General features: G+C 41.5%; 1 protein-coding gene across 5 annotated transcripts in view; it reads right to left on the bottom strand.

Moving 5' to 3' along the window:
- The window catches only part of ADGRB3 (adhesion G protein-coupled receptor B3), a 475,142-nt gene extending 454,461 nt beyond the window's left edge, over positions 1-20,681 (bottom strand). For 3 of the 5 annotated variants that reach the window (XM_054821234.1, XM_054821235.1, XM_054821236.1), the window contains exons 1-2: positions 19,940-20,681; positions 16,474-17,242 (exon numbers count right to left, since the gene is read on the bottom strand). In XM_054821234.1, coding sequence (XP_054677209.1) covers positions 16,474-17,227 — 754 coding nt within the window. In that variant the 5' untranslated portion in view covers positions 17,228-17,242; positions 19,940-20,681. Of the gene's footprint in view, positions 1-16,473; positions 17,243-18,346; positions 18,967-19,688; positions 19,907-19,939 lie in introns of those variants that run through there. The other 2 variants (XM_054821233.1, XM_054821232.1) reach the window with 2 other exon arrangements.
- Between the last annotated feature and the right edge of the window lie 461 nt (positions 20,682-21,142).

Here is a 21,142-nt window from a genome sequence, read left to right as displayed (position 1 = left end):
AAGGACAAATTCAACTGCAGCGAATGTGCTGGAGACAGGGTGACTAAAAAAGGGAGAGGGTAATTTATAGCACTTTCTTGAATACAAAATGAACAAACAAAAAAGTAAAAGAAAGCTATTCAGTGATACAAATGAAGATTAACTAAATAAAGACAGCTCAGAGAGCAAGAGTGCTCCCAGCACCATTGCCGGTCAAAAGCACATAGCTCTAACATCGCCCCGAAAAGGTCATCAGTCCATCTGTTTCTTTGGCAGAGGTGACAACCAGCCTACATGGATTACTCTCTCCTAACAGTATTTAACATTCCATAATCTTCAAATCAAACAGAGACAATCGCAAAAAAATCCAGGGGGCAATCTAAAGCATTTCTATGCTACTGCAGACACAATGGGCTAGAAGGAACACGGTCATTATCCCGTGGTAGAAAGCACTGATTTCAACAGTTTCTGATAAGCTAGATCCTCCAAATGAAAGCATAAATGATTTATGATATCATTAGACTCAATTGTCTCTATGTAGACAATTATTTCCATTTCTCTGAGCTTATAGTGTGGTTTATTATGAATAATTTAAACAAGAAAAAGTACAACATATATTGAACTATTTGTTTTAATCATTTCATTTGTTACACATTTGTACTCATAAATGAAAGTATTTCAATGTTTTTAATTCATGTGATTTCAAAGACTTCTTATGTCGTTTAGATTAAGGTATTGTCACATTTGAGTAGACTTCAGTGAATTTACACATAGCAGATCTATTAAAAATGTAGTAATCATTTGTGACAATGAAACCACTGCAAAAAGAAAAATAAAATCTTGATTAAATAACACCTGTACCTTTATCTTTCTTACACTAATGAGCAACTAACTTGTAACTGTGCTTTTATATAAACAGAAAAAAGAATGTGTGTTATAAATAAAATCTAGACATTTCACTGAGAATTTCACTTTTACGAGTGCATGTGGTTCTTTCTAGCAGTTTTTGTGCTTAAACTGACAAGAAGCCAAAACCTGAGAATATGAAAGACTCCCTGGCTCACTTTCTCCCCTTCAATCCTATTGACATCAGTGGAAACTAAATACTAACGTAAGCAAAGTTTGACAAAGCAACATCACGAAAATCTTCAAGGTTATTGCAAACGGATTAACTCAACAATATTTGCACATGGCCTAGATACCTGCTTTGGTGTCTAAAAGGGGACTGAGCAGCACTGGAAGCTTCATTTCAAGCAAATTATGCAGATGGCCTGGAATTAGCTCCTGAAGTGCCTGTGTAGGGACGTCCCTGTTCCCGATGGACCTAAATAAAGGCTTCCAGGACTGCACATTATATTTTGGTGTCTCTCCGAGCCCGGTCAGGGACCTAGGTGACCATGTAAGTGTGCTGTGCGCCAGAAAAAGGCACATAACCTGCTGATGACCAAACCTCTATGCGTTCTGGGGCAATGCAATATATCCAAAAGAGTACCAAGCTGAACCCAAAGACTTTTTGCTCACTTTTATTCAAAAATACCAGCTATGGAAAAAGATGGAATATGTCTTTCACATACAAATATGCTACTTAAAGTAAGTATCTCTTGAAGAGCAGGAGATACAAGTTCATGGTCAAGACTTTTTGCTCACTTTTATTCAAAAATACCAGCTATGGAAAAAGATGGAATATGTCTTTCACATACAAATATGCTACTTAAAGTAAGTATCTCTTGAAGAGCAGGAGATACAAGTTCATGGTCACCCTTAGCCTGAGGAAACTTAAGCCCATATTTTCTCTTTCCTGGGATATTGCCCTCACTAGTCGGCAAAGGGCTCACATTAAGTGTTGGTACGTTCCGATATTCCTGTGAAAATACAGCACTGCAAGAAATAAGAAAGTAAGATTTATGGGGTCAGCAGAAGCAACTCAGAGGAAACCCCACTCTGTACTGGTGGCTGAAGTGCTTCCTGACTGAGGGAGGACTAGGCTCTGGGCAACGTACTTATTTAATTCACGTCCTAGCTCAACCCACTGCAGTTTGGTTGCCTGCCTACGCTCCACCATCACAGCAGTAACGGGACTTGCAGAAATGAAGGGGGCATGGGCTGGAAGGCAGATCCTGCCTTTTAAGACTGAGACCTTTTTTGTGCATAAAACCAACGGAGAAAATCAGTGGAAGCTGATGGCATAGAGCAATGAGAGAAAAGAAACAGATTTGAAGAGAATTCATAACACAGAGGAATCATGTGCAAAGTAGAGCGTAAAGCTGAGAATACTGGACTCTTCACAGACCTTCAGCTTCAACTGGCTGTGTGACTGGAGTGATGAGGAAACAAAACCAGGGAGTTAGTTAAATACAGGGATTCTATTTCTTCGTCCAAGCCTGTGTATTTCTTGGGCTAACTGAAATAAAGACTGGTTTTGCTTTTGTTTTGTTGGCGTGGGTTTTTCTTTTTCATTTGTAATTCCTACAAAGCTTCTGTGTTTGTTTACTTCACCTGTTTTATGCCCCAGAAGGGATAAACTGTAAGCTTAGAGTACTAATAAGACTGGAATTCTGTGAAAGTGCAAGCTTCTGGGAAATCTGAGGGTTTAGCTGAAAGAGTAACGTAAAGAGCTAACAACCTAGAGAGAAGCAAAGCACAGGGAGACCAAGGAAAAAATTAAAAAAGGCAAAAAACATGCTTAGAGCCAGTATAATTCCAAGAGAAGCTTAAGTATGTATAAACCTTGTATTATGAGCTACAAATCAAGAAGCCTGCTCCGTATTTAGCTGTAAGCTCCATCGGGGCAACGTGACAATTTCTGACAGAGAGCTACAAGTTACAAATACCAAATATGCTGAAATGGACTTTGTGGCCTGAGGGTCTGTCTTATGAGAGGAACAGTGTGTGATCATCCTTCAAGTTAGCATGCACATAATGTATTCTCTGATCAACACAGCACTTTGTGTCTTTGCCAGCGCATCGCTACTACCATGAGCAATGTGTGTCTGCCAAAGGAACAAAGGAGAATACCGGGGGGGTCTTTTTGCCTGCATGCCAAAGGGATCCCTGTCCTGAAATGGCAGCATTCCCGACTGTATCACAGTACCAGACACCATCTTGATGTCATATCGCAACAGTGTCTTTCAACAGAAGAGATTTAGCATCTCCAGTATTATTTTCCCTCAAGAAATCTCCAGTGTACCCTAGGTCTAGTCTCCATTGTTTCATTCGCTTATGCATTTTGAATTAATCCATATAACAGACAAAAATACTTTCTAAAATTTCATCCTTTCAGCTGATCTGGAATCTAATTTTCTCCCTGTGTAAAGGCCTGGTAGACTTCTCTTCAGAATACCACAGTGATTCTCCTTAATTTGCAAAAAAGATCACCTTTAATTAACAGTATTCACCCTTAAAATGTACAAAGAGCATAAGTAGTTACAAAACGTAAGGTCACAATTTGTAATGATAACTGAGCTGTGAGGAAAGACTGAATGGACAAGACCTTTAAATGCTTGGTTGGTATCAGACATGTATCAAAGATCCATGTTAAAAGGGCTATGCAATTCACAACATTCTGTGCTGCTAGGACAATAACTTGTATTTTTTAATTGAGATTTCTCTTAGCCAGGAAAACAGCCACCAGACCATTGAAAAGATCCACACTGATTTTAACGCAAAATGATTTTCTAAGATCTTCCAAACCCAGCTGTTTGAAGTGAAATATTGTGGTCGAAGTATATGTGTGATAGAAAACAGACCTTAGAAATGTAAAAAAATCCTTTCATGCTATGCTAAAACATTATTGTAAGATATTCAGTTAGGATTTTAAAAAATGGCAGTTACCAAACTCTGAAATCTAATAATTGCTGGGCAGTGTTTCAGGAGACCACCAAAACATCCTACATGCTTCCTTCTGCAGTTCTCACCTCGATCCATCTATGTAAATTATAAATTTTGTTGTTAAGATGATCTTTTTGTGATGTTTTTTGATAATCTTTACTATGTATACTCACATCCTTCAGGGCCACATATTCTTCCACAGCTCATAATACAATAAATATTATCTTCCAATACTTCATAATTTAATGCAGTTTCCTTCCTAGGAAGAAACTCCCTGACAGTAGCTGTCATGTTAAATGACTGTCAACTTTGTGTTCAAACAGAGATCATATATTTAAAGTATTCGGTAAAAGGAAAAAGTTAAAGATAAATACAACCCAAAATTTACAAAAAAATTAAGAGGCATCTATTCCTACAGTATTTGTGTCAGTCATAGCCAAACATCAGCCAACTGCTCCTAAAGCAATTCCTGTTTTTATCCAGATGTGTCTAGTGCAATACCATTTGTCAAATATAAAGCAACGAGGTGATATTACTTTTTCTTTCATCTAACAAAAAAAAGATGCAGGCTTTAGAATGCTGAAATTTTGTAACAAATTCCACGGCGGCTCCTGGACACATTCAACAAAAGCGACAAAAAAAAAAAAAGGTATAATGACAATAACCAGTGCCATTCTTGCAGATTAGTTCTAAATGTTTTTTAGCATAGGCCTGTATCCCAATAAATACAGCACCGCCGTTGCCATTAAATAGCCTCGGGACACGTCAAGTATTGTCTGAACTTGTCTTGTTCTTCCTGGAGCTTTGTTTAGGCTGTTTAATGACCAGCCAGCTACTGCCTGATTTGTTTAACTTTTGCTTATCTTTTTAGAACCATATTCTTTTTACAGATAGTAGCAACAAACAGTTGTTCCGTACAGAACGACGTACATATTACCCCAGCATAACGCTGCAATGCAGAAGAGGACAGTCATGGCAATGAGAGAATGGACTGAGAGCAGAGGTGTCCAAGCAGGAGACACCGGATGCAGCGCAGGGGAGCGCAGGTCCGGCAGGGTTAGTGGGGGCCCAGGGGGGCACTGGGCATCCCAGGGCTAAGGAAGAATATACTGACGCTCAATTAAAGCAGTGCAGACCTGGGAACTGGGCAAAACTAGGTTCTGGGATAACAAGAACAGAGAATATTTATCCAACACTACGTAAGACAGTCCATATATAGTAAATTTGTTATTATTTTCTTATTAATATTTATTCATATTTGTTTATAGTAATTTATTATTATTCATTGTTATAATTACTTTGTTTAATAATATTTAGATAAATTATTGTTAATAATAAAATAATGGTTTCCTGTTCTAATATTGATTAGATATATTTAAAGTATCCACATTTTCAATTGAGGGTATTTACGGGCAAACCTGCTTTGAATTAAATCCCATTTACATGAATAATCCTGTTGATTCAGTAAGATTAATTATGTACAGGTGAATACAAAAGCAGGAAGTCAGTCATGTCTGAAAAATATTTAGATGCTACATCCTGGCACCCTTGGGTTCTCCTTCAAGTCTTATTTATGATATAAATTCTTATATTGTAAAGTTACTGTACGCATTATGTTATCAAAGTAAAATCTATTTTTTGCAACACTTAGGATTTCACCAGGAAAAACAAGCCATTATCCAAAAACTTAAAAGCATGAAATAGGAGATAAATGTAAAAGTCCTTCATTCCCTTTATATATTTCATCTGCAAAACAGTCAATAAAATCACATTTTCACTTCGAGCACCAGAAAATACCTGAAGACAATATGGATTTTATTTTCACCAGAACTGTGGAGTAAAAAAAAATCTTTCAGGTTTAGCAATGATGGCATAATCCATATATTTTAAGAACCTGTATGATACTAATTACTGAGCAAACTATAAATTTTGACATGTTTATCCTCATAATATCACCAGAAGGCAAGGCAGTACTATTACAACAATACCGCAGGGACAGGAAGTGATGCACAGAAGCTGTATTTACAGAAGAAATCACATAAATTTACATACCTCATCATCAATTCCAAGGCCTACATCCAAAATGGGGACCTCCAAACTGTTCGTCCCGCACCCACAGGTGTCTAAGAGCCATAAGCAACACGCACAAGGTGCACGCACGGGTCTGGGAACAGCTTAGCTGTGAGAAGTAGCAAACTCCTGAGAGCCACTTGCACCTAGTTTGCAGTAGGGCCTTGTCCAAAAGGTGGTCTTGGATCACACCTGCTTCACCAAACTTTGCACGAACGATGGCCAGAGATGGCATCCTCCTTTTATAATCCTTCCGTGTATATATTGCCAACCCAGACCTGAATGCCCTGTAATCAACTGCAGCACCTGGAGCAGTCTGGACTCAGTGGCTCTGCTTCTCAGAAGGTTCTGTCTGGTCAGGGAATAGGAATATTCTTGATTTTTCCCAAATTTGAAAGTGCCTAAATTTTTGTGGATAAATTAAAAATTCAGTGGACAAAAGAGAACAAATATGTAATAATCTGAACATTCACTTACAAGACAGGAAAACACTGGTTCCAGGTCCTGCTCCAATTATGTTTAAGTATATTACATTCTCCCAGAACAATAACTATCAAACTTTTCTTGTGATCATAATTTTGCTTCAAGAGGTGCAACTCATATCTATTCTATTTATGAACCCAAATAATAGCATAATCAGCTGAAGCCCTATGGTCCTACACATAACTCCCACAACTTTATCAGGTGTTGGGACTGGCTAATATCCCAGTCTTGGTGTCCTCCTCCCTTCCAAGGAGAGCGAACCTTCATGACGCTCTCAGCATTATTAGTGACCTCCTAGACATTTGGTGCAGGCAGGACCAGCTCAGCTAGGCTCTGTACTCACATTACACCTGCAGTGCTGAACATTTTTCCTCCTCTCCTTTGTCAGTATGAAGCACATCTATCAACCTTCAAACCTACCCATATGGAGCATCTGTATGTGTGCCAATCACTGCAGATATCAGCCAATGCCACAGAACAAACAAAACACTTCCAAGGATAAAAACATAACTCGTTATAGTTCAAGCTGAAGTTTCCAGCTTTGCAGATAAATGACATCTATGTGTACAGTGCAGAAGGGACTGCAAAAGATATATTCATAGGATAGAGAAGCAAACAATGTATGAGAAAAAGCGAACCATTTGGGATTTAAAGAAATATTCCACATGAAATCTTCAGACTTAAGATTTTACAAAACCCTTTACGGAAAAAGTGTTCTTGCATCAAGCATGTACAATATTATTCCTCATAACCTTATCATAATGCTAAATAAATAGCATTAATTCAATTCCCTGATTTTCTAATCAGTAATTTAAGCCCTTCCTAGCTGCACTACAGGAATGAGTTCGAAGGGCTTGGCAGACTCATCTCCGAGAACTCTGTTCACACTTTCACAGCAATCTGCATCACTCTTTAATGGTCAGCAGGAAGCCTTGGATAAAGGTGTATCTTGGACTCTGTTTTGAAGGATCTGCCAGTAATACAGTAACGAAATCTGGTATAGCTGTCTAGAAATACAATATGATGTAACTGGCTGCTAATGTATGGAAAAGAGGGAGCAAGAGTAACTCTTCTCTAAGAAGAGAAGGCTTTGGGGAGATCTTATAGCAGCATTCCAGTACGTGAAGGGGGCCTGCAGGAAAGCTGGAGAGGGACTGTTTACAAGGGTATGTAGTGCATAGGACAAGGGGTGATGGCTTTAAACTAAAAGAGGGTAGATTTAGATTAGATATAAGGAAAAATCCTTCACTGTGAGGGTGGTGAGGCACTGGAACAGGTTGCCCAGAGAGGCTGTGGATGCCCCATCCCTGGAAGTGTTCAAGGCCAGGCTGGATGGGGCTTTGGGCAACCTGGTCTAGTGGAGGGTGTCCCTGCCCATGGCAGGGGGATTGGAACTAGATGATCTTTATGGTCCCTTCCAACCCAAACCATTCTATATGATTCTATGATTGCATGATATTGGCCACTTTTTGATAGACTTTTTTTTTTTCAAAGGAAATCTAAACCTGGTTGAACCAGCACCAATGTTCCTCTCCAGCTCTTTCTTGTGTCACTTTTTGATACTGATGGAGGGTCAGATAGGCCATCATAGCACAACATCAAGATCACCCAACTAAAAAAACCTGAGGTGAGCAGTTTTCTGCTTGGTTGGTGTGCTGACACAGCTCAGTGAAGGGAAAGGAGTGAAACCAGAGCTATCTCAGCAGCAACGTGATCTTAGATCCTCACAAGCAACTTGTGATAACATCCTTCAGTTGATGATGCCAATTAACAAATTCCCACTTAACATAATGCTAGTTAGAAGTAGTAAGGTTGGAAGTCCTATTAATGATTTTCCACAGCTAAGAGCCGGAGAATTGCTCTCTTGATCCTTCATCCCCTCCCCATCATCCCTCAGCAAAGCTGTTCAATAGCGCAGAACTATCAGCTATAGCTGAAAGTTATAAACCATGCTATAAACAAACATTGTCTCTGCATAACTGATGAACGAGCAACCATTTTTGGTGAAAATTACCCAAAAGGGGATGACACATTATTCTCCCTGTTGTCACAATCTTCTATCAAGCTACCAAAAATGGATAGTATTCAAAGTTTGTATTTTTGTTGTGTTTTTGTCATTTCAAGGAGATATAAATAAAATTTGCACTGAATAACTGAAATTAGCTTGCTTCCAAATTTCAGTTGCACATATTTTCAGCATCATCAAAGAAATACTAATTTGAGTATACTATATGCCTTGATTCCCCTTCAGATAATGAATTACAGAATCATAGAATGGTAGGGGTTGGAAGGGACCTCTGGAGACCATCTAGTCCAACCCCCCTGCTAAAGCAGGATCACCTAGAGCAGGTTGCACAGGATCGCATCCAGGCAAGTTTTGAATATCTCCAGAGAAAGAGACTCCATAACCTCTCTGGGCAGCCTGTTCCAGTTCTCTGTCACCTTCAAAGTGAAAAAGTTTTTCCTCATGTTGAGATATGAAGAAGAGTGAGAATTAAGAAGAACAAAAACCAGAAGATGAAGTAAAGTACATAAAGAGATAGGCTAACCAGCTAAAAGAGAAAGAAATGCAGCAAGTAGTTGCAATATTGCCTTTTTTTTTAAGTGCATCTGCTTCACTCTACCAAATGTCAAGGACAGTTTTAAATGTAAAACTACAGAGAAAAAAAAATCTTAAGAAGTTTGAAAGGATAAAATTAATACAAATTATGAAATAATTTGCTTTTGGTAGAAGGAACACATGCTATCACTGTTTCACATCTCTTTTGTGGTCTCTAATCTAATCTTCATTTAGACCAAATTATATTGATAGCATGGGGAATTTGCCTTGAGTAAGGACAATAATTTGGCCTTTGCAGAGTAAAGTAACAACACTGGTCTCATACACTGTTATTACAGATTGTTTTTATTAGTTCTGATGGTGGCTAGTCCATCAGAAAAAATGTGTTAGCAATCTGATAAAAACTTTATTTATAACTTCTCTAAGAGATTAACAAAACTGAGAATGACTTTGAAAAATTTGACTGTCTTCCTTTTGAGATTTAACTAGTATTAGAAAGGGCACAAACTCTGAAATATTCATAAATCAGTGATGCATAATTTGTAAATTCGTAGTTTATATCATGTACAACTTTCTCTATCCTAAAGAGCATTTTATATTTCTTGTTAACAGTGAATGCAAATAATACTCAAAGGAATTCTGCAGTGACCTTTGTTTTATTACAATTGTTGCATATTTATAAATGAACAGCTAAACTTCAATTTGAGAACTACAACAACTTTGAGTTGGAATCCTTTGATAAAACACAACTGAATAAACTTCATAAAATTAATTCCCTAAGAAGAGAAAAAGAGTCTCCTCTGAAAATTCCTCTGTGTATACCAACACACAAAGCAGATTTTTTCCATGCTTTTGCAAATAGAAAACTAAACAAAACAGCAATATGGATAGATTTAAACAGAAGAGGATAAATTGTTTTAAAAAGAGCACAGGAGAATGTATTAAATGTAATAGATCATATAATTACTGTATTATATAAATGTATGAAATATATATATACGTAGGTATAAAACACTGCATAATAATAAGAAATGCAGTACCTGCATTATGTCATAATATAATTCCATGTAATGTCACAGAGACCTAATAACTGAAATCCCACTATGTAAACAGAATCACCATTAGGTTCTGTTAATGGCTGTTCTACACATGAACACTTCCACATCTGTCAAAAGCACAAGCAAATCAGAGGACGAGGTCTAAAATCCAGTAAATATATTGTATACTCTGCCCACCCAGACAAAGTGTGACAGAAGTATTTGAAGACAAAAGGCACAGCTTACTGGTACGAAAAAGGCAAACAAAGGAGGCGTGACTGGTCTGAAATATCTGATAGCACAGGACTCAGTACTATCGAGTACTTGTTCACTGGGGTCAGCAGCAAGAGAGTCAGAATTCTGTTCCTAATTTACATATTCTTTGACTTCAGTCTGAACACTTAATTTCTTTATAGAACTTCCCCATTCTTTATCACTGGTTTCTATTTATGCTCTGTGCTCTTTAGAGTGGAGGTGTCTATAGCATTTGTCCCCAGCTGAGAGCAGGTCTCCACATTGTCTGATGTGCATCAACGCACAGACAGAGAGGTTAAATTCAAGCAAAAATGGAATTCTGGGGAACCAAAATCCTGGGTTTGGTTGTAACACAACTTTCAACATGCTATTTCATTGAAGCCATGAATGTTTTAAGCAAGCAATGAGCTCTTGAGAAACTGGTATTCAGATCCTAAACAGTATATTTGTGATCTTGCTGAAGGCAGGGCTAACACTTGACGGCAGTAGGCTGACCTTTCCCACAAAATAAGTAATATGCCATCTTGTTAGTGTGAGCAGTGCTGAACAAAATACTGGTAGAATCTGTGATACCAAAGAAATTATCAGTCAGACATATATGTATAAAAAAAATAACCAAGTATACTTACTAATAAAGCATTTAAATTACTGGAAGGAAAGCCATTTATATAGGCTTTTCCTACCGTAAAGGAAATTGTCTGGGTATTTTCCTTTTTGAAGGTATCAGAAATTTCACTTACGGATTGATCCAACTCCCACCAAATTCAGTAAACGTATGTGAAGTCCTTATTACTCTTGCACACAAACTTCTAAACTTTACATCAAAACAAGAAGTTTCACAGTTTACTGAAGTAAATCAGGTGGAAATGATCAATACACAGAAAACTGAAGTACAATCGTTAGTGATAATAGCATATAATCCTTGAAAACAAAGATAGGGCTTATTGATTAAAAGAAATTCTGATCATTAATGCTTTTTCTACAGTGCATTGCTTAAAAAAAAAAACCAACGAATCTGAAATCAAACTTGCATGGCTCTGATAAAGCATCCTATTATGAGTGGTGCAGAGTGACCCAAATATGTACTAAGAATATAAATGTTCAGGGTGATTGTTTTCTTTTAGCAAAGTAAGTCAAAAAGGTCATTATATGAAGCACGCTGGAATCCATAGGAGATTTGGAAACATTTCCTTCAACTAGGAACCAGACCCATAAAGAAGAAACACAATGTCTCCAACTGATTTTATGAAAGTTTCTATGATGATTTTGGCCATGAACATTTTAGGAGGAACAATATTCATGTAGAAAGTTATTTAAAGTGAAATTAGTTTTCTTTACATTCTAGATTTTCACTGAGATCAAACTGCTCATAACAGTGTGATGACAAACTGCTCATAACTGCTCATAACCTGAATGGTAATAGGTTATTTTAGTATAGCAGTATTGAGTTTTTAAACAATATTTTATGTCATAACAAAAAATAGCTTTCACACAAAATTAAAAAGCTTCTTCTTCCATTAGTGCTCACCTTCCTTTCTCCCCTTGAACTCATGGATAAAAGAACCACTGCAAGCAGCAGGATATAAAAATTGTCGAGTCTTCCACGTATGTACTCATTCAATATTCTGGACAACAGATTTATTTATTTTGGATTATCTAAATTTTGCTTTAGTCTCAAACAGTTGTTGCACACTAAATATTAAATATCCCTGTAGAAGTGTAAGGTTGTTAGACTCCATTTTGTAATTTTTGATCTCCCTAGATAAATCCTACACTGATTTAACAGTTTAAATCCTCTGATGGAGCCACACTATGACATATTATTACTGCCTATGACTTCCTGACTAGGGATGTCCAGCCTACTCAGCCAGCTAGTGGCCTCTGGGTATGCGATGAATGTAATAAATTCATCTTAAATGTGTGCAACAGGAGGTGGGCAATTGTGGAACTACATATAAATAAATGCATACATGCCATGAAAGCTTCACAAAACTATCTGGATCCTACATCTTACTATTAATCAACAACGGGTCACAAATTATTGTTTTAAAGAGTCATCTATTATAGTAAATCCTCTGTTAAGATGTCCTTGTTGTTTTCATGTCTGAAATGAGGAAAAAAACCCATCAGCTGCTGAATACTGAGAGGCTGGTACACCGTGAGCTGTTAGAATTTGTGACGAAGTAGACCAATGCTACATTTATAGCATATTAAAAAATCCCCACTGAAATTATTTTAGACTGGCTGAATGAGATATACAAGATTAAGCCTGGAACTCCAAATGTCAAGATTTAATTAATGTGAATATCTTCTTTTCTTCTGCCGGATGAAAGTAAGAGGGCAAAAGAATTATTTTCCTTGTTTTATGAGGGCCCCTCTCAGATATGGCAGTAAAACACAGGGGAAAACTCTCTCTTAGTTTCTAAGTAACTATTATAAAACCTCACAGTAATATTATGGCTATGCAGTGGTCACAATAAGAAAATATACTTTTGCATTCTTATTATCATCAGTCATAAAATTGTATGGATTGACTACATGCAAAGGCTTGACAGGTCCACAAAAGTTGGAACTGAGCCCTGTCTTATTGACAGAAACTTCACGAGATACTTCAGTCACAGCACTGAAGATCCAGAGGACAAATTCCCCTGAGCTCTTAAATTCAGGCCCCTGCCAGACTGTTCATTGAGATCTGTTTGCTAGTGCTTTGATCCAAGCTAAGCACCTCAGATGTAAGGCTGCGGAAAAGGATCAAGATACAATGAAACCAGGTCTTAGTGAAAATGTGGCGATTTTCAGTATTGCTTTAATCAGTGACACCAAAGATGATCTGCCTACGGAAGAAATGCTGATTTAACCACATACTTCCAAACCATTTTATTAAAAAAAATAACAGTTACAGCTTCCTTTTTTTGACCTAGTTCCTTTTATTGTTCAACACTCTTCAGCACTTTTAGAAACACAATCATCCATTGTATACTTGTCACATCTTTTGTAAAATGCAACACTTTTTTAAGAAGGAAAAATACTGACTTTCATCCATTTTCCTAAGCCATTTATCGTATTCAAAATTGCAAAAATCTTCAGAGGTTCAAAAAAGAAACAGTAGGCTGTAATCTAAATGCTCTCTATTTGCATTATGGTTCTAAAATGTGACTGGAAATAGTTTTCGGAAAAGATTTTGCACTTTATACAATCAAGCTTGACGAAAGCAAATCTGAAGGATGGGAGGGTACGCATAATCCAGTAGAAAGCTGTCAGGTCTTTGAAATTCCTTTCTGAAAGTCATTGCTAGGCAATGTCAGTACCAAAGTACTCAAAGTAACACACAAATTCATAAAACACAATATTACCAAGTCCGGAGCACTCTCACAGGGACAGGCAACAGCCGTTCCCTTTAAAACTCAACTTACACTAACAAAACCATACTTTCAGTTGCCACTGTGAACTCTAACAACCAGAAACCATTCTCTTAGTCATTGGTCAACATTATTTTTTGCTACCTGTGCCAATCTAACCTGAAGCAGATTGCCTGTGAAAGCAAAATTTGTGTTTCTTGCCTAAATGTTTGCTGACACAAGTCATGAATTGTGTTATTTTTGTGGCAGGAATATTCTACATTTTGATCCCTCAATAAAGCCTCTAACTGAACCACAAACCAGCTTTATACATACAAATACACTGACTGATGTGCTTGATAAATGCAACTAGATCTGCAGAAAACAAAGACTCAACACATCTCCCTTGCAGATTTTCAGCCTTCTGAGGAAAGGGGGGAAATGGTTTAAACACTGAGTGGAAGACAGAGTGTACTACTACTGAGAAGTACCGTGAGGTTTAAGTTGCTAACTGATTGTAACTTTTAGTAACAATTTGATGAACAATTACAACGTGCATTAATTAAATAAAACATTGGAATAATTGTATTACTGTTAAAATTCTCAGCAACACCAAAAAAATACTAAGCACAGTGAAAAACAAGTGAAGGAAACCTTCCACCTACCAAACAAGATTTCCACCCTCTCTAACAATGCTGCTTCTCGAGTTAATATCTAGGAAAACCCGCAAGTAGGGACAAGAATTAAAGTATGTCTCAAATTGGAAGCAAAGTATGTTGGAAACGTGTTTCAAAATACAAGAAAAAAGAAAAAAAAAAAAGGTGTTTGCCCTAAGCTTCCTCTGTCCTTTCCACTAAGCACATTTCAGAAAGAGGTGCTTTCACCGGGAGACACGCATCCCCCTGGAATTCAGCGTATTTTTGCGAGCGATACCAAGGGCCCCCGGCGGCCTGTGCCCCCCTCTGTGCTTGCACTCCTGCTCCCCCAGCCCCACCATCGAGGTGGCACCGTAGGATGGAGATCAGGGCCGGGGCGGGGGGGGAGATGCGCCTTTCTCCCACCGTGGGAGTGACTCCCGCAGCGCCGGGGCCGCGGGGAGCAGCGCCGCCCGCCCCCTCCGCGGGGCCCCGCTAGACTTGCGCGTCTCCTACGCGCCTTTGGGTCTGCGGGGTTTATATTTTGTAATGGGCTCCGTGGCTTCCCCGTGCCCTGGCCCACGACATGCACGACAGAAGTGCAGAGGGTGCAAGCGGCCCTTCCCACCTAACTTTTACGGCCCGCTTAGGGGCGGTGTGAGCCCCTCCGCACCCGCGCAGAGCGGCGGGCTGAGGCGGCCGCCCCCGCGCAGCGCCCAGGGCTCCCGGCCGGTCCCGGCTCTGCCTGCTGCCTCCCCCCCCCCCCCACTCCGCGGGCTCCGCGGCCGGGGCTGCCTCGCCTCCCAGGGCACTAATTAGCTCTAACCGATGTTAAATACCATCCCTGCCGCTGCACAGGCTTCTCTGGGAGGTTTTTTTACAGCAGACGAGCTTCCCCGTCATTTAAGATCGCTCTGTTTCCTGGGCTCCGAGCGGCTGGGTGCTGGGAGAGGCGCTGACCTGCAGGACACCGAGAGTGTCCCTCATCCCTCCCCTCCCCCCCGGCCCTGCCCGCGGCCCCTGGCACCGCGGCAGCTGGAGCAAGTTCAGCTTTTCTTCTCCCACAGCACTGGGGCTTGGCTGCCCTTAAAGAAAATCCTCTCCTAACAACGTGTCAATGTTACATTCCTCCACAAAGCAACTTCTATTAGGGGGGCTGGGAGCTTGGCGCTGCCTCGCCACAGACTGGGAGCTTTGTGGCTATGCAGAAAACAAGGAGAGAGGGAACATTTCCTGCATTAAAATGCAATACCCTGGGCTCGATGATTTATCCCTTGCCGCAGGGGCACATCCCCCCCCCCCCCCCGTCTCCCATTCCTGCATGGCTGCACTGAAGGACCCCCTCGCCCACAGGTTGCAGCCAGAGCCCCACATCTAGGTTCAGCCTATGCTTTCTCTGCCTCTCACCCCCACAATGTCCTTCCTAAAATCATCCCCGACCTCCCCAAAATATCAGGAGGCCAAAACAGAAGGTATGAAGCACAGGGGCTAGGCACTCTAATTGCTGGACCCCAGTTTTCCCACCCTTCCATAACCCCCCTTTTCCAGCACGGACATGAAGCAGCTGCTGGGACTGACACACCAACCCCCCTTCCTCACCAATACTACTATGAAATTTAGAGCCTTCGTCTCCTGTAGCCGAGGCCGCCTGGAGAAGGGGTGCAGAAGCAGCCCATGGTCCCTTTGTGGGGCTCCCATCACATCAAAACAGTATGTGCTGACTCTGTGTGGTGCCTCGCATCTTTGGGCATCACAGGCAGAGGGTTCACCCTGAAGAACTGCATTTGCTTTTTTTTTTTGTATTTAGGTTGTTGAGGGGTGGCCCAGTTGGGACCGGGTCTCCTGACCGTGGTAAATCTATTGGTCTTTCAGTCAGGTTGCCCGCATGCCTTTGGAAATGTTTTCCTTGCAAAGTCAAGGGATCATACCAAGAAAGCCAAGATTTTGTAGTCGAGTGGTTGCAGTAAAGAGGTGGTGAGGGGGAGAGAGATTCCTGGCTTGCCACCTGTGGGCATTACTGTAAGTGGGGGCTGAAAACAGATGGATCCTACCTATGAGGAGTTTCAACAGTGCTCAGCAGAACTATATGCTGAAGGTTAGGCCAGTTTAGAAATTAAAATACAGCCTTCCCTGCCCTGAGGGAGTGTGCATCTTCTCCAGCCCTTTCGCCTCATCTGGAGGTGAGCTGGAGTGGAGAGCAAGTCAAATGAACGTGAATATCAAGGAGAGCCGGCAGCAGGACCTACACACCGGTGTGGGATTCAGCCCCCCCTCCGAGAAGCACCTACCTTCTTTTGGTGGCCGTTTGGCTTCTCTGGTGAGGTTGCAGACCTGGGTGGTTTGCAGCTCCTGGGTCAGGCAGCCCTCCGTCTGCTCGTTGAGGGGCAGCACCACGTTATTGAGCAACACCAGGGACTGGTCATCTATTCCCCATTCTCCCAAATGCTGAGGGCAGGTGCATTTTGTATACATGATCCCACAGGACTCGGTTCTCCCATTCTCGGATTTCAAGCAGCTCTCCAACCAAGTGCATAACACATGGCACCCAAACTGGCTTGGGCTCACCTTGTTCAACACCAAAAACTCAAAGAAGGATTTTTGGTCATCTTCTTTTTTGTGTAATCCTGGGAAATTGATAGGATAGACGCGGCGTATCTGAATAAAATTCTTATCATACTGCAGAAATACAAAAGCATTCTTGGAATCGCAGAGCTGCATTATAGAATGGTTATTTTTTAAAAGATCCTTTATTTTTTCATGGGAAAAATGATCAAACTGATAAGCCAAGAGGGAAAAGTTGGAGCAGCTGAAGTCCTTTTTGGAAAATTTCAGGTAAATACTATATTTGGTCGGATCTGGATTTTCCAGCGTCCAAGTGCAGTTTGTGAAGTTTTTAGGAAACATTTCACTTACAGAATACGATCCATAAATGACCCCCTTCACCAACGTGGAACACCAGAAGTCTTGGGCAGCATTAAATCCAAACATAACCAGTAGATAGGTGGAAAATATATAAATCAGCAAATTACGAACAGCCTTCATCCTATGTCATTTGGCCTGCAGGAGATGAAATGAAATAAAAATGCAAGTAGAATTCTTCACGCATTGAAAACCAAACTCCTTCCAATATTCGAGCCAGCTGTTTTCAAGCTTGCAGTTAGAGCCCCTTTCAGAAAGAAGGGCAGGTAATTTTTATTTTATAACGCAAGGGACGGGCTTGCTGCTGTGTGCACAGCGCCATCACGTGGGCATCGCAACAGCCAAGTCTTCCACAGTCAAATTAAAAAACATCTATTAGATTATTAATAGGAATGTCCTCTCCTGTCTAGGATGTAGTCATCATGGCGTGGACTAAAACTGCTCAACTTAGGTAAAAACCTAGATGCCTTACCCGACAGACCAAGAAAAAAGCAATTTCTTTCTTTCCTTCTTTCTTTCTTCAAAAAGTAATTAAGTAGTCTGCTATAGTCATATATGTGCATATACAATATACACATGCAGAATTTCACCGGAACAGAACAAGAAAGCCAGTAGTGTCTGTTGTTATATATTATTTTTCTATTAAGTCTGAGAAGTAAGTGTAAAGAATTACAGCCATCATTTTAAAATGCACAAATTATTATTTGTTACAGATGGAACATTATCTCTCATATGCCTACATGCCTTCACCCTGGCCACCCGGTATACAGAGGTCTCTATAAAAATAAAAGCCAGGCAGGAAATACTGAGATTAATGCATTAATAAAATTTTGAGACTATGGGAGAACGAAACAGACAGATGAAACTAGTGCTGGTCTGACACTACCACTAAATGCTAGCTTTTTAAGATAATAATTTCAATCTGCTACAACCTCTTAGCATATATAAAATGGATCACTGTATTAGTATCTACAATCAGCATCTCTATATAGCTGCCAGTGCTACAGCAGGAGCTCTGCACCTATTGGACTGCACTTGCCCTCTTATTACGAATATCTTGTACTGTCTGATTAGCTGTGTTTTGCAGATGTGCACTTGAATGATGAAAGACATATTACATTTTCTCTGCTAGTATCTCCAAATAAAGCTGTTTTACTGCACCTGTCAACCGTTACAGCCTTCACATGCTCTGTTCTCTTAACAGTGGCCTAGGTTAATAAAGCGAACCTTAGTTATATTTACCTCTGTAACGTTATCCAAAAAATTCAAACTGAACGTTTTCAGCATTAACCTCTGAGGAGTTGCTTATCTCTTACAAATGAGTAGCTTTTCGCCTTCTGCTGTCAAGTGCAAGCAGACAGAAGTGATGCCCAGCTAATTTCAAAACTCTCTAGCTTGCAGTCTCTTCCACTGTTGCTCTGTAAGCAGAGGCAGGCATACACACACAGGCACTGTTACTGAGTTTTGATGTGTGTCTTTGCCTAGCTTTTCATCTCCTCACCAAACAGCAAGGCATCTTCTGTCTCCCATTGCGTAACACACAGCAAATCACCGGATTAAGCTCCCTTGAAGAGATTTTCGTATCTCCTAGATTATAATTCAAACTCTGAATCTTGAAATGGGCAAAGCAGCACCAACTCTAACCCTCTTTACAGCGGAGGTTAAAAAAAAAAAAAAAAAGCAGAGCTGCTGCCGGGTCTATCCACACAGTCGGATTTTCTCCTTTCTGAGCGTCCATCTCAATGAATAACACGGTCCTCCTTCTCCAAATAGGGTTGGTACAGCATTTAAGGTTTTAAAAAAGAGAAACTTATCAGGAATTCTGGAAACAATTTCCCCCTTGCTGAAGCACTTTGCAGGCAATGCAGTTCTGCGCAGTGTTATTCAGGATGGTGTAGGCGTTGAAAGCCAATGTGACAATAAGTGTCTAAATTAGGAATTCCACCCATGAAAAAGGATTAATTTTATAATCTGGAAAGCAGAAAGGGGGCTTATTTGCTTTTCTGTTTGAAAAGGAAAAAAGCCTCCGACTTTTCCCATCCTATGTAATATTTGCACTAGAAAAATAAAGACGTCTGCAGTGCTAGGCTGTTTTCTATGAAGAAATGTAATCAAATAGCCCTCATTTTAGTTGTGCATTTGTTCACGAAACACAACATTGTCTTAATCTCTCTCTCCCTCTGTGCATTACACACACACCCGAATTGAGTGTGCCGGCAGCATTTTGGTTAGTTTGCGGTATTGCTAAATACAGGAGTGAATCTGCTCACTGAAAAGGATTAGGCACTCATATTGAAAAGATCTTTCTTTTCCATGGAGGAGGGAGTTAAAGAACGGCCACACGGGCTTAAGGCTGCCCATTTGGGAAGGGGGAGAATCCTCTTCTGCTGAAAAGCAAACGGACGTTTAGTTTGGATATTCCCCAAACTGATTTTCTAGGTGACACTGTAGTTTAGCCGAACATAGACGGCGCCATCACTCCACTTATTTTTTTCCCCCAACAGAAGACCCACTGACTTCTCTTATTTTAACTTCCTATTAACCTAACATCCCCCCCCCCAAATTACCCCAATCGTGCACAAACCTCAGGTTTTCTCGGTCTCGCTGGAAATTGCTCTCGGGGAAGCAGACCTGTCGCAAAACGGACTTCTCTAACTTTTAAACTGCAGCGCTGAAGTAAATGCGGAGATCATTTTGTATGTGCTGCCTCTCTCTCTATCCTTCAGCAACAGCCTGTCCCCCTCCTCCGCCGCCTCCTCCCCGGAATCCCAAACTAAAAGCTCTCCAGTCGTAATCCCTGGAAACGGGAAATGGAAATGCCCCGGGCACCCTTACCTTCCACTCCGAAAGCTGTCAGGCTATTTCTCTAAAACACTAGCACCAGAGGCACACGTCCCAACAACAGTGATGGAGAGATTCCCCTTCTGTCGGAAGCACCGTTTCCCATTTTCCCCGGCTCAGGTTCAAAACCAAGATTTAAAAAAGCAGCAGAAGATAAAAAACGCAGCGAGAAAACCCCCGCACGCCACACACACACCCCACCGAGGAAAAAAAGCAGCTTTGGCTCCGGATCCACCAAATCCAACCACATGAAGGGAAAGAAAAGAAAGGAGAAAAAAAAAAAAACAAAAAACAAAAAACCAAAACCACCTCAAACCAGCGAGACTGCGGGGAAAAAAAAATGGAAGTGGCTGAGCAAGCGAAGGCTTTTTTTGTTTGGGTTTTTTTGTTTGGTTTTTTTTTTAAACTTGAAACAAAGTCTCAGCACAGCAGCCCGATGAGCGGCGATGCCAGGCAGGCGACGGTCTGAGCGGAGGACTAAGGCGCTAGTGCAGATTTGTTGGTGGGTTTTGTTGTTGTTGTTATTACTAATAGACTTATTCCTCTTTCCTCCCTCCTCCTCCCCCCTCAGGCACTAATGGCCGGACAGCGGCGGGGGGGTCCTTGGCTGCCGATGTCGGGAAGCGGTGTGAACGCCGGGCGCGCAGGGAGTACGGAGGGAGCGAGAGTCTCTGCCGCTGCGTGTGTGTGCCTGTGCGCGCGCGCGCGTGTCTCTGTGTGTGTGTGTCTGTGTGTGTCTGTGTGTGTGAGAGCCAGCCAGCGAGCCTCCGTGGGTGCCGGTGTCTGAGTGCGCGCGTGTGCGCGCCCCGTGCGCGCTCCCCCCCCCCCCCTGCGCGCCCCTCCGCCGCCCGCTGGGCGCGGGGTGGGGGCAATGGGGGAGGTGGCCGCGCGCCCCGCTGTCCTCCTTGGCGGCGTGCGCGCCGCTGCGCCGGGCCCGCCGCGCGGGGGCTGTGCGCGCCCCTGCGCCCTGCTCCGCGCGTGTGCGCGCGCGTGTGAGTGTGCGTGTGTGCCAGGCGCTCCGCCCGGCGCCGGCAGCGGGGCCCGCGGTGCGGTTCGCGCGTCACGGCTGCTCGGCACCGGGCATGTCCCAGAAACGTTGTTTTCTCCGTCCGGGAGGTTTTTTTCTGGCCTCGGTTCCCAGCGCTGGGGACGGCTGCGCCCCGGCGTAAGAGAAACTCGCGGGCGGGGGGGACGAAG

This window comes from Grus americana, chromosome 3, assembly GCF_028858705.1.
Source record: "Grus americana isolate bGruAme1 chromosome 3, bGruAme1.mat, whole genome shotgun sequence".
Classification (NCBI taxonomy): Eukaryota; Metazoa; Chordata; class Aves; order Gruiformes; family Gruidae; genus Grus; species Grus americana.
Note: the sequence above shows the minus strand (reverse complement) of the source record. Positions and strands in the feature narration are given on the sequence as shown.